The sequence below is a fragment of the Salmo salar genome, chromosome ssa14 (genome assembly GCF_905237065.1).
Source record: "Salmo salar chromosome ssa14, Ssal_v3.1, whole genome shotgun sequence".
Taxonomy (NCBI): Eukaryota; Metazoa; Chordata; class Actinopteri; order Salmoniformes; family Salmonidae; genus Salmo; species Salmo salar.
Genome location: NC_059455.1, coordinates 26,861,059 through 26,876,389, shown reverse-complemented (window position 1 = coordinate 26,876,389; position 15,331 = coordinate 26,861,059). Strand labels below are relative to the sequence as shown.

The window sequence follows — 15,331 nt, the reverse complement described above, 5'->3', positions numbered from 1 at the left end:
CAGACAGCTCGGTGCATTCAACATGTCAATACCTCTCATAAATACATGTAGTGGTGAAGTCAATGTCTCCTCCACTTTGAGCCAGGAGAGATTGACATGTGTATTATTAATGTTAGCTCTCTGTGTACATCCAAAGGCCAGCCGTGCTGCCCTGTGCTGAGCCAATTGCAATTTTCCTAAGTCCCTTTTTGTGGCACCTGACCACACGACTGAACACTAGTCCAGGTGCGACAAAACTAGGGCCTGCCTTGTTGATAGTGTTGTTAAGAAGGTAGAGCAGCGCTTTATTATGGAGAGACTTCTCCCCATCTAGCTACTGTTGTATCAATAAGTTTTGACCATGACAGTTGGTCAGGGGTTACTCCAAGCAGTTTAGTCACCTCATCTTTCTCAATTTCCACATTATTTCTTACAAGATTTAGTTGAGGTTTAGGGTTTAGTGAATGATTTGTGCCAAATACAATGCTTTTAGTTTTAGAAATATTTAGGGCTAACTTATTCCTTGCCACCCACTCTGCAACTAACTGCAGCTCTTTAAGTGTTGCAGTCATTTCAGTCGCTGTTGTACAGTAGCTGATGTGAATATAGTGTTGAGTCATCTGCATACATACACACTGGCTTTACTCAGTGTCATGCCAGTAACACGTCGTTAGTAAAGATTGCTACGCCTAAGGGATAATGTTTGCTTTATGAATGTTGTTTTATGTTGTAAATCTAGTAAAACATGGCAAAATGTGAATTAAGCCCTGGAGCATTTAATAGTGCTATAAAACAAAACAAAAAGAGGTTTGGAGATTTGTATTACATATTTGAAAAATCTGTTAGAATTAAACAGGCCTTTAAACATTTCTTGGACAATAATTGTAAAAATGAAATGGCTTTCATGGTGTCTGACAGTTTACATAAATTAATAGGTTTTTCCTTTAGATTGTGTCATAGCTCAATCTTTGGTCTATCAAAATATGTATTTCAAATTTTGTTACTATTAAGACAAATATTTGTAGAAAAAATGTGATTGTCCCGTCTTTCAAGAATCCCTGAGCTCTAAATAGTAACATTTTCTCTCAGCCTCATGGCAAAATGTGTCAAATAACATGAGATTAGTTATAGTACTACGCCCCTGCCCAACAGACACAAAAACCCTTATATAAATGTAGCAGCCTACAGTATACACCTCAACATTAGCGATCTGACATGCTGTATTCCATGGAAATTAGACTATTTTTCAGTCTGATCAACTATAGGCTACTAACAACAGCAGCTGCATAGTCTAGCCAACTATGCACCCTGTTCCTCTGGGCTGGCCAGGGTAAACAAAGCGGTAAGGTTGTATATTTATAGCCCATTTGTTTGTGAGAAGATGTGAATGGGATCATTTGGTTTATATTCAAACTTGGGCTGACTAGGCTACCTAGACTTTTTCAATTCAAAATGATTAACTGGAATGAATCAATAAACACAATAGCTGACATAGACTGTGAGTTAATGCTTAATTAGGCCTACAGTTGCATAGGGCAGGACTACATGATGCAAGCCTGCATAAAGCAAGCTCAGCCCTGTGAGTTTTATTGTCCAATCATGTTGCTTTTTCTGTGTCTGTGTATAGGTAACCTCATGTAGCAGGTGTAAAAGAAACGCCTTAAACTACACTAGATCCCCTACGTACTGGTCTTGACGAGAAGGGGAAAAAACAGTCGGAGGTTCTCTTCTGCACTGTTCAACCAAGTGTCACCAGGTTAACGTCCAAAAGAGGAAGTTGCGTCACAGGCTCTCTTTCCATTTCCCCTGAAAACCGGAACATCTGGTTGTTGGGGACCCTGCACAGGATTATAGGAAGCCCCCCCCTAGTCCTTCTTTAAAATGTAATTCATATGAACAACTACCAGGTTGATGCAGTTTGACAGGGATTTCATCATCCCCAAGGCCAGGAGTTTATCCAGGAGTTTTTAAAAACCATGTGACCCACCACTCCTGGACATATGTTTTAGTTTGGTCTGTAGAGAAGAGAAACTGTATTACCAATTGAGAGAACTGAGGATGACAGTGAGAGAGGCTTTCAAAACGTAACACATAGTTAGATAAGGATTTTTTTTAAAGGATTAAATCTGATATAAATATCATTCTTAGTCTACACAGTTGAATTGGCCTACACCGGATTCTCCTTTATTCCATGCATATCCTACGTTTTGTTTCTGTGGTTATCCTTCTTCCTTCCTCTCCTTGAACAGTAATTACTGAGGAGATTTTGTATGGATGTATTCCTCGTCATGCCCTTGACTCTGCCCCAGGATATATTTAGCTTCCTTTCCCCTTTCACACGGCACGAACCAGGCTCTGTTAAATTGTATCTTTAGATTGATCAAGAACTTTCTCCTCCTTGAGTCTTATTTGGATGTCATCTTATTCCTGAAGTTCTGTACATTCTTCTAGCCTGATCCGAGATTTGTTTGTGCAGGCTTGCCAACTCCTATGGTCATTGTCAGATTTGGCGTGCTATGTTTTTTTTCTGCTGTAGATAATGTATTAAGTCCTTGACCTGCTTCTGCAAAGCCCCCTGTTACTATTCATTCATATTTTATTGCTGTTCTTGTGCTCACGCCATGCTAGATTACCATGGTAACTACTTGCCAATAAATAGCTTTGATTTTTAAAGGTCCTTTGACTTTTTTGTTTGACTCCTTTGTAAGCAGTTAATGGGGATGAATAAAGTTGATGAGGCTCATAAATCTGTTTTATGTCACCATAACAGCATATTCACGAGTCATGATGCAGAGGGTGTGAATCAGGGGTGGATTTATTCAGGTGAACGTTGCAGATATTTTGCAAACTGTTAACCTGTGGATACAGATTTGCTGCGAAGGCTATCGTATCAATGTTGCAGGTAGAAATGTAAGGAATAGAGCTGACATAATGTCTATTCTACCTGAAAGACAAACTTATCTGTTCTACACAGTACATTTCTATCTGATCGTTTTGTAACGTTTCACCCTGCTGAACAGGAATTCTTGGTATTTTGCTTCCGAAATACTTGTTCTTGTTATTTGGAGAACCTCTTCATGTCTTTAACACACTCGACATAAAAGTCACAGTGATGTACTGCTGTTTCTTCTGCCATGATTTGTCATGAGTTTTTAAGAATTTTATTGCCTTCGATATGATTGAACTGTTTTGGTTAATAGTCTGCCTGAAGACAAATTGCAGTAAGTTACTAAGAGGTCCTTTTGGGTAATTTTTTGTTTGTCACTAAACTATTCCACAAAAGTTGCTTTGATTAAATATTCATGACAGAGATGGAAGAGATGGCACAACATGTCTACTCCTGGTTTTCCCCACACTAGATATGAGGATATGAGAGAAGCATGAGACGAAGAAGACATCAGTGGAGTCATAACATAAGTAAACATGATGCAGGCTGGCTCCAAGCCTGTGTTGATTTACCATGGGACTAGAGAACACACATGGGTAAGCAGATACCACTGTTTACAGTGTAAAGCTGCAATCATCAGACAAACACTTTTCACTCCACAACTGAACACACACGCACGCTTTGAAAAGTTCCTTTGTAACTGAAGGGACTCTGACATCAAACTCATATAGGCCTACCGTACAAAAAGCCATGAAATTAGCCAAAAGGTTAATGATAGCAATGAAAGTCTTCTTATTAAGATGACCATTGGATATTAACACTGCCGTGTGTGTGTGTGTGTGTGTGTGTGTGTGTGTGTGTGTGTGTGTGTGTGTGTGTGTGGTCTCTGCTCACTGTGTGTGCGTGCACACGTATCTGAGTGTGCGTATAAGAGACAGACAAATTAATGATTTCCCTGTGAAACGCCCCTCATGGTAAAAGGGAGATAATGAGGTTGATGAAGGAGCCCTAGACTTGTTAATTACCCCTCTGTAATGACTGGGCGATGAAAAACGACCTTATTCATACTCTTTTCCAAACTTCTCTCTCGCTATCATTATTACATGACAGATGGAACCACATGTTTTTACAGAACTGAATGGACAACCTTTTAGAATACAGATGAACTGTGACAAACTACGCCGCTACTCCCCCATCTAGCTAGTTTAACCTTCTCTCTGACTTTACAGCCTCTGCCAAGGTGTAGAACAGAAGAGCTATGGAGGGCTTGCTCAGTGCTATGGTAAATCGCAACAGAGAGGCAGCTCAGGCAGGTGTTGTGTGCTGCCAATTGGAAAGTGTAAGTGCATGGTGTGAAAACCCAAACAGTCAGGGAAGGTCGGTCGGGGGCGGTCAGCGACGGCCAACTGGAGTGATGCCAGAGGGCAAAGGGGGCATGACAGACTATGGACTCTGGCTGGATTGGTCGGACAGCTGGCTTGGTCTGGTGGTTACCCTGGGAACACGTTGTTCCATCCTGTAGCCACAGTATGGGAACCTTGAGACCCCTCACAACTACCTCATTGATCCACAGAGTCTAACATGAGTAGATCTTGAAGGCACACAGTGTGTTACATGAGTGGACTGAAGTTGTGCAGTGAGTTGGTGAGTTCTTTATGCAGCGATTATTTTGGCCATGAGTACGAGTAGACACACCATGAACATACAGGCCAATAGGTGTCTAATCTTTCTTGAGAGATAGCTCTTAACATTGTTTTAGCCACAGAAATTGCATAGTGTTTTTGGACATAGTTGGTTCAAAGTGGTTGTTGTCTGTAACCTGGATTGTATAAGACAGATACCCTTTGGACTGTACCACCAGTCTAGACACTATAATCCTGCTATTTATGGGATATTACTATAGTGTGTCTTAGTTTCTACATCAATAGCAAAAACTGCCTGGGTAATGACTGAGTGGTAATGTACAGTATCTTCACAATGTAAATTGAGTTGTCATAGGGTTGTTGAAGTGAATGGTGTTGACCAACATACAGGGGTGTGGCTTCCCTTGGTGATCACTGGAGGGAGCTAGCATACAGGCCGGGGCAGCACTGTGGACTGACGGATCATTGACTGACATGATGGTCAACACAAAGGGAAGGTTCTAGTGCTAAGACCACTGCTATGTTTGTGTCCTTGGACGGAGAGGAAAAAGGAATAGAAATAAATCATCTAAAATATCACTTCAGACAGTCAGTGTGTATGCATGCTTAAATGCCTAATGGTATTTTCATTTTCAAACGGCTACAAAAGACTCCCCTGGCCGCCACTGAACCACCATTGTTAGATTTCTCCAATTAAATGTGAACGTCTGTCCATTTGCTGTCCGTCTCATGTGGTGCTGAAATCTGCCAGTGAAGCTGTCCATCTCATGTGGTGCTGAAATCTGTCAATGGAGCTGTCCACAGTTGGTTCTGAAAACTGCTGCCCATCACTGGTTCCTGTTTATAAGTGTAGGTATCACATACCCACACATAGCCTACAGATATTCCTCTAGTCATCTCCTCTATATGAGACAATGTACCAATATTGGTTTGTTCCTATTTCAAGCTTCCATCACTGAGCCAGGCGTATGTTCCCAGCTCTACTCTACTCTCTAGAGGGGTGAGTTTACCATTTCTCCACAGATGACTAGTGCAAGAGGGCGGTCACTCTGCTGAGATTGGCTCTGACCTCTACAGTAATAGGGTATAGGCTTTTCATGATCGTGAGAATAGCATCAGTTTAATACAAATAAGCAGGCATGTAGGCTGAACTACTACAGATGTATCATCTTAAGGCCAGGCATCACACCCTAATAGGTATTTTTTCCCCCCCTTAATCATATCACAATCAACTTTTACCAGTTGAATGTGGACACAAATATGATACTTTTTTGTATTAAAATGTTTCTGAAATATTGTTAAAATATGCAAATGATGTGATATCATTAAATATGTGCCTATTTTTATTTCACACAAATCCATTTTTTTCTGGCAGATTTTTAGAATTAGCTTAAATATTTTATTTTGTTAAGACACTCCAGGACCAGATTTATACATAGCAGATTGTGGATAAATATGCTTCTGAGGCTGGGAAAAAATAGCTGGGGTGTGAAAAGAGTTTGACTTTCAGAAAATGGCAGTACACTGAATTTAGACTGCCAAACATCTATTTAGACCCAATCACCATCTCTTCAAAGTAAGTTACCACATATAGTCCAGGTTGGAACATTCTCTATGAAATGTGCATTTACATGACGTGTGAGCTTTGAAATTATGAATGTATTTCCATTTTAAGTGGTTACAATTCATGAAATGTTGACTGCCTTTAAGATGCAGACAACACTGAAATGGGCTCTATATACCCGATTAAGGGCATAAAAGTTAAAAGAAACAAGAAAGATAAAGATAAGTGGGAGGCCATGTAACAATGGAGGGCCGTCAAACTACACAGGTCTAAGCCGAGGGATCTTATCCTCTAGTGCATTGTAAAATGAGAGGTTAAAGGAGAGCTCAGGATGCATTAATATATATTTTCATGAACTTTTTTACTTTTCAAAATACTAATATTAATGGACCAAAATACCAATAAATCCCCAAATTTATAAGTAGATGCAAAGCAATCATTTTAGCCTGAGGTGCCTGGCCTTAATATGATCACCCTTTTAAGGAGAACTTTCCTGCAATGCCAGAAATGTTTAACTTGTAGTGTATTTGAGGTTTAAAAAGTCTTCTGAAGTTTGTAATTTCCACATTGAAATTTCAGACTTGATTTTCCTTTACGAAAAATGGATCAACCCCTACAAAAATGTCTGTTTTAATTATAATCCATATAATAATTCACATTTCATGTTGCCGCAGGACTATTTCCTGCTGTAGCAAACTGGCTCACATTAAGATCCTACCTACATCTGTAAGATCTCCTTTTAAACAAAGTGTATACTGGCATAGAGATACGGTATCTCTATGGAGTTTACAGAGTGCGTGAGATGCAGGCAGCCCCGTAAAAACAGAGTGTCTGAAGGGAAGGAATGGGAACTATTTATACTACATGTGGGAGTAGTATTATGTAACATCACTTCTTAAGGGGCTGCATGGCCACACTTTCTTTTCAGAGACTCGACTTACTGTAGATGAATGCTCTGTAGAATGGTAGTAATTGTGGGTGTTTATTGTGAGTATTTCATATATAAATTATACTTATTAAATTATATTGCCATGTATGCATATGGGAGGAGATGCCTACACTGCTTACTAATTAGTACAAACATCATTACAATTATTACGTTTGTTCTCTGTGGTCTTGAAGAGTAAACAGGTGTTTATTGATTGATTTGAGAGGTGTAATCCATTCAAGGCTCCTCTATTTTTAGAGACCAATGGTCTTTGTCTGCATAACTCATAAATAACAAGGAGAAATGATAATGGTGCCCAAAACGAACCCCCCATTTGTTAGACCTGTCACTGTGAGTAGATTACTCTCTGGCCTTCCTCTGAATAGGGGCTTCAACAAAGGGACCACCAGATCATTGAATCATCATCAAGAATACCTTGGTCAATGGTCAGAATCACAAAAATGTATCTTGGCCAATCAGAGTGCAGCAGTAACCCCACTGGAGGCCATATTAACTAGACTAAATGACCTGTATGTTTGCTGTTATCTCTTTGTCGCTAGGCAACAGTGACTAGGGTCTGGTTTCAAGGACAAACTCTTTACGCATAGAGAGACTATGTCAATGCTTGTGTCACTACCTTATTTCCTAGAAAAATAAAAATAGTAGCTAGCAAGATGGCGATCTCAGAGGTTATTTTTAATGAGTGCATTTCGCAAGTGGCTAGTTTGCATCAACTACCTTAACTCAAACCACTGCAAAGGTTTTGCCTGCACAATTTTGTTTCGAATCGTGACGTTCTGGCATGTCTGCCTCGTTATTTTTTGGGAGAGCTGTTTGTCTGAAGAGGACACACCGAAATAGTTTCATTATCATAGTTTTCTGTTGCCTAGGATGACGTTTTCGAGACAGTAATTGATGTGTCCGCTGCGCTTACCTTCAGCATCTCTCTCAAGAGGTGAGGATATGTGCTCCCTCAACCTGCAGATAGAGTAGATGGTTATCAATTAAATCAGCACACAATGTTATTTACCAGACCACCGGACTACATCATTGTTAGTTTATAAAGTGAGGAGAAAAAGTCAAGAGCTCCAATCTTATAAACTTGCTGCTTACCAAATTATGCAGCAGCAGTGGCTCATAATCTATAGTTGTAATGATTGCATGAGGAACTGGAGAAACTTTAAATGAGGATAATAGGCTGAATCTACTGCACACCCAAAACCCATTATTGAAGGTGCTGGAGATAAAATGCCAAACAGGAGAAACAGGAAAAAGTCTCTGCGCACTTCCAGTAAGATCCTCATTTATTTTAATAGTATCTAAGCTTTCAGTCAGTCGACCTTCATCAGAGCAAGCTGAAAGCTTACAGTAGCTACTATTAAAATAAATGTGGATCTGACTAGAAGTGTGCAGAGACGTTTTCAAGTTTTTCCAGTAATGAATAGAGGAGAACCTGAAAAGCATAAACACTAATAACAAAGATCATGTAAGAACTCACATTCTCATTCTTGAAACTTGAATCACCTTCCCCAGCAATGCAGACCCATGTTTCTATGTGAGCGTGTGTCCATACGCGCCATTGCTGGCAATAAGGCTGGGGTGCCGGCTGCTCAAAGTGAGCTGAATAGGTAGACACATCAGGTCTCAGAGCCGAAGGCTCCTCAGTCCTCACAGCTCATTGTGCAGTGGGGAGGAGGAGAGGGCTGGATTGGCAGACTTCTAAAATTAGGCTCTGTGGTTGAAGGACAGAACCGTGTGCTCCCATGGGTACCGCGGAGGCACAGGGACTCCAGGACAATATAGAGGGCAAAACGTGGTTCAACATGAATTAGCCTTGAGCAAGACCTGTAAGCGTTAGGAGGGAGAAAAGCAGGAGAGGAGTAGGAACAGTGCCAACATTAATTAACAATGTCAATGTGATCAAAATGTAAGGATTGTCTAATTAGTTAGGCTTAATTGTGTTACAGAAAAGAAATGAGAGGTTTTAAGACAGACAAATGTATAACTTTTTTAAAGAAAGTGCATTGATGATGTTTCTAAGTTTTGTAGGTGTGTAGTATATTTTTTTTCTATTTTGATGCATGTTTGTAATTCTTTCTTTCAATTTCAACCCTATTTGCATAGTTGCCTCATTTGGAGAACACCTTGCATAGTTGCAGTGTGGATGAATCTTTAGTTCAGTGCAAAATATTGAATTATTCATCAAGTAAAAGAAAAGATCACCTAAGAAATCTGACTGACAACACTGTATATTTTTTAGCCTAACTATTTCACTTTTACCTTCACGTTTGATCTACCATGTTATTACTGTAGGAGAATATTGGAAATGCATTTTTATTACACTTTTTGGGGTCAAGTTTCAACAGTCATCTGCAGCAACACTGGTGCAGAAGTGGTCAGAGAACTGGTTGAATATCAGATGTGATGATGATGGTGATAATAATAATGGTGAAAGCTGAATTGCTCAACCACCCACCAAATGTCACTTTCTCTGTGCTGAAGCGACTGCCAGTGCCATATGCAGTCAGCTGCAGCGATGATTGCTTTACCAAATTATACTCGTTGTCAAAACAAGAAAAGGCGTCCGTCCGTGTGACATCTCGGGGATTGGTGTGAAGTTGAGCGCTCTCTCTCTTTTCTCTCTCTCTTTTCTCTCTCTTCCTTTCTCTCTCTCTCGCTCTCTCTCTGCATTGAAATGTAAAGCACGGTACGGTTCGCAGCACTCCGCACCTGTCTGTTCAGGACTTGACAGCTGTGATCTCTACGCTGTGTAGTTAGTTATCATGACTACTCCCAAGGAGCCAAATGCGACTCAAAAGCAAGAAGAGCAGGTATGGAATGTTTTACTAGTGTATGGGTTATTCATAAATCGTAGACAAATATGTTAATAAACTATTTAAAATACATTTTAAGAAACTGCACCGTTTATTCAAGACATGGTCAGGATAATCTACAGATGTTTGCTGTGACAGTGAGGGCTGGATCTGATCCTTTTCGCTGCTCACTGACAGACACTATATAGCTTAATAGCTGTATTTATTTCACTTAACATTAGCGAATATCTTGTCATGCAGACATCGGGAGCTATTCAAGCTTTCGTCTGTCTTTACAGTTGACATTTTAGTCATTTAGCAGATGCTCTTATCCACAGCAGCTTACAGTAGTGAGTGCATACATGTTTTTCTCTTTTCTCACAGTAGTCTGCATGTTGAGTTGTATACAATGCCATGAGAATACTTTTTGAAGCTTTTCTAATTTCTGTAAAATAAAAGGACAAAAAAGAAACACAATCTTACCCAACCTGATGTTAATATATTGCTGGTCATTGATGCCAATGTTCACTTTTAAGACATGCAACATCCTCATCAGTTAACATTTGCATGGAGCATTGTAGACAAATTAGACATTTATGTATAGCTTGAGGGTTTTTGTTGGTGGTGGGTGAGTAAGGGCCATGACTCATGGCAGAGTCATTGTGTATATAGGCAAAACTTTGGAACTTCTGTTTGAATATTTGATGGGTTTTTAATGTCGAAAATATGAGTGAGCGTCCTGTATATTGTATACTTGTCAAGGTCAATAAAGAACCATCATTGATTTGTTGCTTATAGACAACAGGATATCAGTGTGAAAATGCTTCAGGACCAATGGCAATCGTTCTGTGTGACCTTAAAGACCATCTTGCGAGTTAAATCTGGTTAAATTGTTCTAATTAAAATGTAATATACAGCCCTTGTAGATGGCAATGCAATATACATTTTTTTCTTCCAATTTCCCACCTGGGCTGCTATAAAAAAAATGTGTGTGACGCATATGCACTAGTAAGCAACACCCCCTCAAGTGCATGACGAAGCCTGTGATTTTGCCTATTTGTTCAGGTGAAGACTGTGCAGACGGCTCTGGCTAGCTAGCAGTGATTCTGATTTAGGTTTTAAGACAAGACCTCTGGGTAGTTTTGATATGGATATTTCCGTAATGTGTCGGCACTGATAATATGTTCCTGGATGGGATTAACATGTGTGCTGAGTAGGTTCAGCTGAACATCTCATGAACACAATCACATTTCAGTATGAGTGTTTGATTGATGAAGGGATGAAATTCTGTCTGTCTGGACATTAGTCTACAGTACATACAGTACATACAGTACATACGTCCCCAATTTCCCATCAGATCGTGTTAATTGAACTTCTTTTCAACATTCTTGTGAGTTTCTGTATCGTAGACTTAACCAAAAGTCAAATAATATCTGAACTAAATAAGTGTTTGACACAATAAACTCTGTTTCTCTGTAGCTGCCGGTATGCAAATTGGAAGTCAAGGGAACATCTTGCTAATAGTCTTTCGATTTGTGCTGGATCCTTCAAAGATCAGCCAGTGTGGGTAGTCTCTAGATGTACTGTATCTATCTCTTCAGAGGTTGTGCCCAACACTCGCTGAACATTCCGGTAATCAAGACTCAAGACAAAGGTCAAAGTCTGTTGTCAGGGTGATAGTTTTCTCCTGTTCTAATGAATACTCCAAGCTTGCATCGTACTGGCTATTTGCATTCTCAACTAGAATATTCAGCAAGCTTAAAAAGGATTAGACTTTACAAATAAATAATAGGCTATTTAGTATTTATTAGGATCCTCATTAGCTGCTGCCAAGGCAGGATTAAAACAATTACATCAAAACACAACAGCCTACATAATAAATAAAACAATACATCATACAAGACATTATTACTATATTACACTACAACACTACAATACTACAATATTGCTGTGTGTGTGTGTGGAGAGTGCATATGTTAGTGTGTGTGCGTATGCGTGTGTGTATCTGCGTTCTGTGTATCCGCGTTTGTTTTTTAAATTTGAGTTACTTGATGTGGAAGAGAGTTCCATGTGGTCATGGCTGTATGTAGTATGGCTGTATGCGTTTTCCAGCATCTGTTCTGGATATGGGAACTGTGAAGAGACAGCTTGTGGCATGTTTTGTGGGGTATGTATGGGTGTCTGGGCTGTGTGTTAGCTGTTTAAACAGACAGTTTGGTGCATTCAACACCTCAATACCTCTCACAAAGACAAGTAGTGATGGAGTCAATCTCTCCTACTTTGAGCCAGTATTAAAGGCCAGCGGTGCTGCTCTGTTCTGGGACAAATGTCATTTGCCTATGTCCTTTGTGGCACTTGACCATATAACTGGGTAGTAGTCCAAGTGTGATAAAACAAGGGCCTGTAGGACTTCAGATCAGTGCTTTATCACAGACAGACCTCTCCCCATCTTAGCTTCCTTTGCATCAATATGTTTTGACCATGTCAGTTTTCAATCTAGGGTTACACCAAGCAGTTTAGTCTACTTTAGCTGCTTAATTGCCACATTATTCATTACAAGATTTACTTGAGGTTTCAGGGTTAGCAAATGATTTGTCCCAAATGCAATGCTTTTTGTTGTTGATATATTTAGGACTAGCTTATTACTTGCCACCCATTCTAAAACTGTCTGCAGCTCTTTGTTATTCAACTCTATAGATGTGTCTTTGTTCCGCTAGATAACATTGCTGTCTTTTTCTCTTCTCTCTCTCGTAACTTCTTCAAACACTGTAAGGTCTGAAATCTAGATGGTACTGTACATTTGAATCATTTAAAGGCAGTTGATGGGGTAAGGGTGATAGACTAGAGACACATCTCAATTCTTCACTGGCTAGCCATGTCAGCTCTGTGCTGCACAGCTAACCGCCAATATTCCCATCAATACTAAATAGTAGCTAGCTAGTTATCACTGGTGCTAGGTGCATTTCTGTTTCTGAAATCATACCAGAGAATGAGCACACACACACGCGCGCGCGCGCACACACACACACAGATACATGTGTGTGTGTGCAGTGTGTTAGCCCTTTCTACTGGCCACACATACAGTTGCTATTCTCATCTGATATATTGCTCATCTACCTTTGCGGATGCAGAGGCATAGAGCGTATTTCTACCTCCCACTCACTCTCCTCTGAAACCATGCTACCTTGTCTTCAAACAACACCCTCTCTTGTTTTTGGATGGAAATATTGGTAATTATTGTGTTGCGTCGCAGAAATCATTCTTACAATTTGGCATTGTCCTGGTCTATGCCAGACTTCTATGGTGAAGTTAGCTAACCTTTAGCCAAAATATGATAGCTGCCTGTCTCAGTGCCTTCTGTCTGTGCCTTCTGTCTGTTGGCCTGTGCAGGTGGTTGGGCAAGGATAACCTTCTCATTACAGTGCATTCGGAAAGTATTCAGACCCATTGACTTTTTCCACATTTTGTTACGTTACAGCCTTATTCTAAAATGGATAAAAAATACATCAATCTAAACACAATATCCCATAACGACAAAGCAAAAACAGGTATTTAGAAACACAGTGGCCTCCATCATTCTTAAATGGAAGACGTTTGGAACCACCAAGACTCTTCCTAGAGCTGGCTGCCCGGCCAAACTGAGCAATCGTGAGAGGAGGGCCTTGGTCAGGGAGGTGACCAAGAACCTGATGGTCACTCTGACAGAGCTCCAGAGTTCCTCTGTGGAGATGGAAGAACCTTCCAGAGAGACAAACATCTCTGAAGCACTCCACCAATCAGGCCTTTATGGTAGAGTGTCCAGACGGAAACCACTCCTCAGTAAAAGGCACATGACAACCCGCTTGGAGTTTGCCTAAAGGCACCGAAAGGACTCTCAGACCATGAGAAACAAGATTATCTGGTCTGATGCAACCAAGATTGAACTCTTTGGCCTGAATGCCAAACATCATGTCTGGAGGAAACCAGGCACCATCCCTACGGTGAAGCATGGTGGTGACAGCATCATGCTCTGGAGATGTTTTTCAGCGGCAGAGACTAGTCAGGATCGAGGGAAAGATGAACGAATTAAAGTACAGAGAGATCCTTGATGAAAACCTGCTCCAGAGTGTTCAGGACCTCAGACTGGGGCGAAGGTTCACCTTTCAACAGGACAACGACCCTAAGCACACAACCAAGACAACGAATGAGTGGCTTTGGGACAAGTCTCTGAATGTCCTTGAGTGGCCCAGCCAAAGCCTAGACTTGAACCCGATCGAACATCTCTGGAGAGACCTGAAAATAGCTGTGCAGTGACACTCCCCATCCAACCTGACAGAGCTTGAGAGGATCTGCAGAGAAGAATGGGAAAAACTCCACAAATACAGGTGTGCCAAGCTTGTAGCATCATACCCAAGAAGACTCGAGGCTGTAATCGCTGCCAAAGGTGCTTCAACAAAGTAATAAGTAAAGTGTTTGAATACTTATGCAAATGTGATATTTCATTTATTTTATTTTTTTTATAAATTCGAGAGAAAAAAATTGACAAACCTGCTTTTGTTTATCATTATGGGGTATTGTGTGTAGATTGATGAGGGGAAAAAACAATTTAATCCATTTTAGAATAAGGCTGTAACATAACAAAATAATGATTTTATAGTAAGGTGTCCTTTTTAGAACCTGATAATAACCCAGCTGAGCCCTTATGTTACCCTAAAGTGGCTCAGAACCACTCCTCAGGTTTACTGTTCATTAATTCTACCCTCAAGTTCTGTCCCATACACTCCTAAGCTTTTGATTATCAACTTCCTGCCATATATCAATCTGTTTTGATGTTGGGAAGAATGCAGTCTTGTCTGGCAGTTTTCACAGGGGCTTTCATTTGAAAAATAATAGTATATGAAGTTAGAGAGGTAAAGTTACCCCTGAAGATGCAATGTAGCACTGCTGCCTCCCTTTAAAGCTGGAGTCAGTAATGGTGAAACTGCCACGTCCGTTTGCGATATTACAACAAAGAAATTACTTGAAACAATATTAGTTGTTCCTTTTGAAATCATTGCACATGCGCAATAGAACAGCTGAATATGTATTTTTTTTTACACATTGTTGAATGCTCCTCCCGTTTCATAAAAAAAACAATAACAAATGTACCGGGGCCAACCGTAGCACTGTTTCCCCTAATGTGGATTCCAGATTTAAGGTTTCCGGTACACGTTGAAGAGTCACTCATCTTTCTCTTCACAAAGGTCATTATTGTCGTCTTAGATTTTCAATCACATTAAAATTTGTAGTAGAAGATGTATTCATGTTTGGTCCCAAACAATTAAAGGTCTGCTCCAAAAAGACCAAACAACAAATTGATGCGTACACTGAGTATACAAAATATTTAGAAAACCTGCTCTTTCCATGACATAGACTGACCAGTTGAATACAGGTGAAAACTATGACCCCTTAATTGATGTTTCTTGTTAAATCCACTTCAATCCGTATGGCTGAAGGGTAGGAGACAGGTTAAAGAAAGATGTTTATGCCATGAGACAA

The 15,331-nt window shown here is 40.2% G+C and overlaps 1 protein-coding gene across 4 annotated transcripts in view; it reads left to right on the top strand.

The window, feature by feature from the left end:
• The window catches only part of LOC106569194 (dipeptidyl aminopeptidase-like protein 6), a 172,908-nt gene that overhangs the window by 91,079 nt on the left and 66,498 nt on the right, over positions 1 to 15,331 (top strand). Inside the window, exon 1 of one of the 4 annotated variants that reach the window (XM_014140304.2) lies at positions 9,686 to 9,832. The exons of the other annotated variants lie outside the window; for them this stretch is intronic. Within the exon in view, the coding sequence (XP_013995779.2) occupies positions 9,785 to 9,832 (48 nt within the window). The 5' untranslated portion in view covers positions 9,686 to 9,784. Of the gene's footprint in view, positions 1 to 9,685; positions 9,833 to 15,331 lie in introns of those variants that run through there. 4 annotated transcript variants of the gene reach the window in all.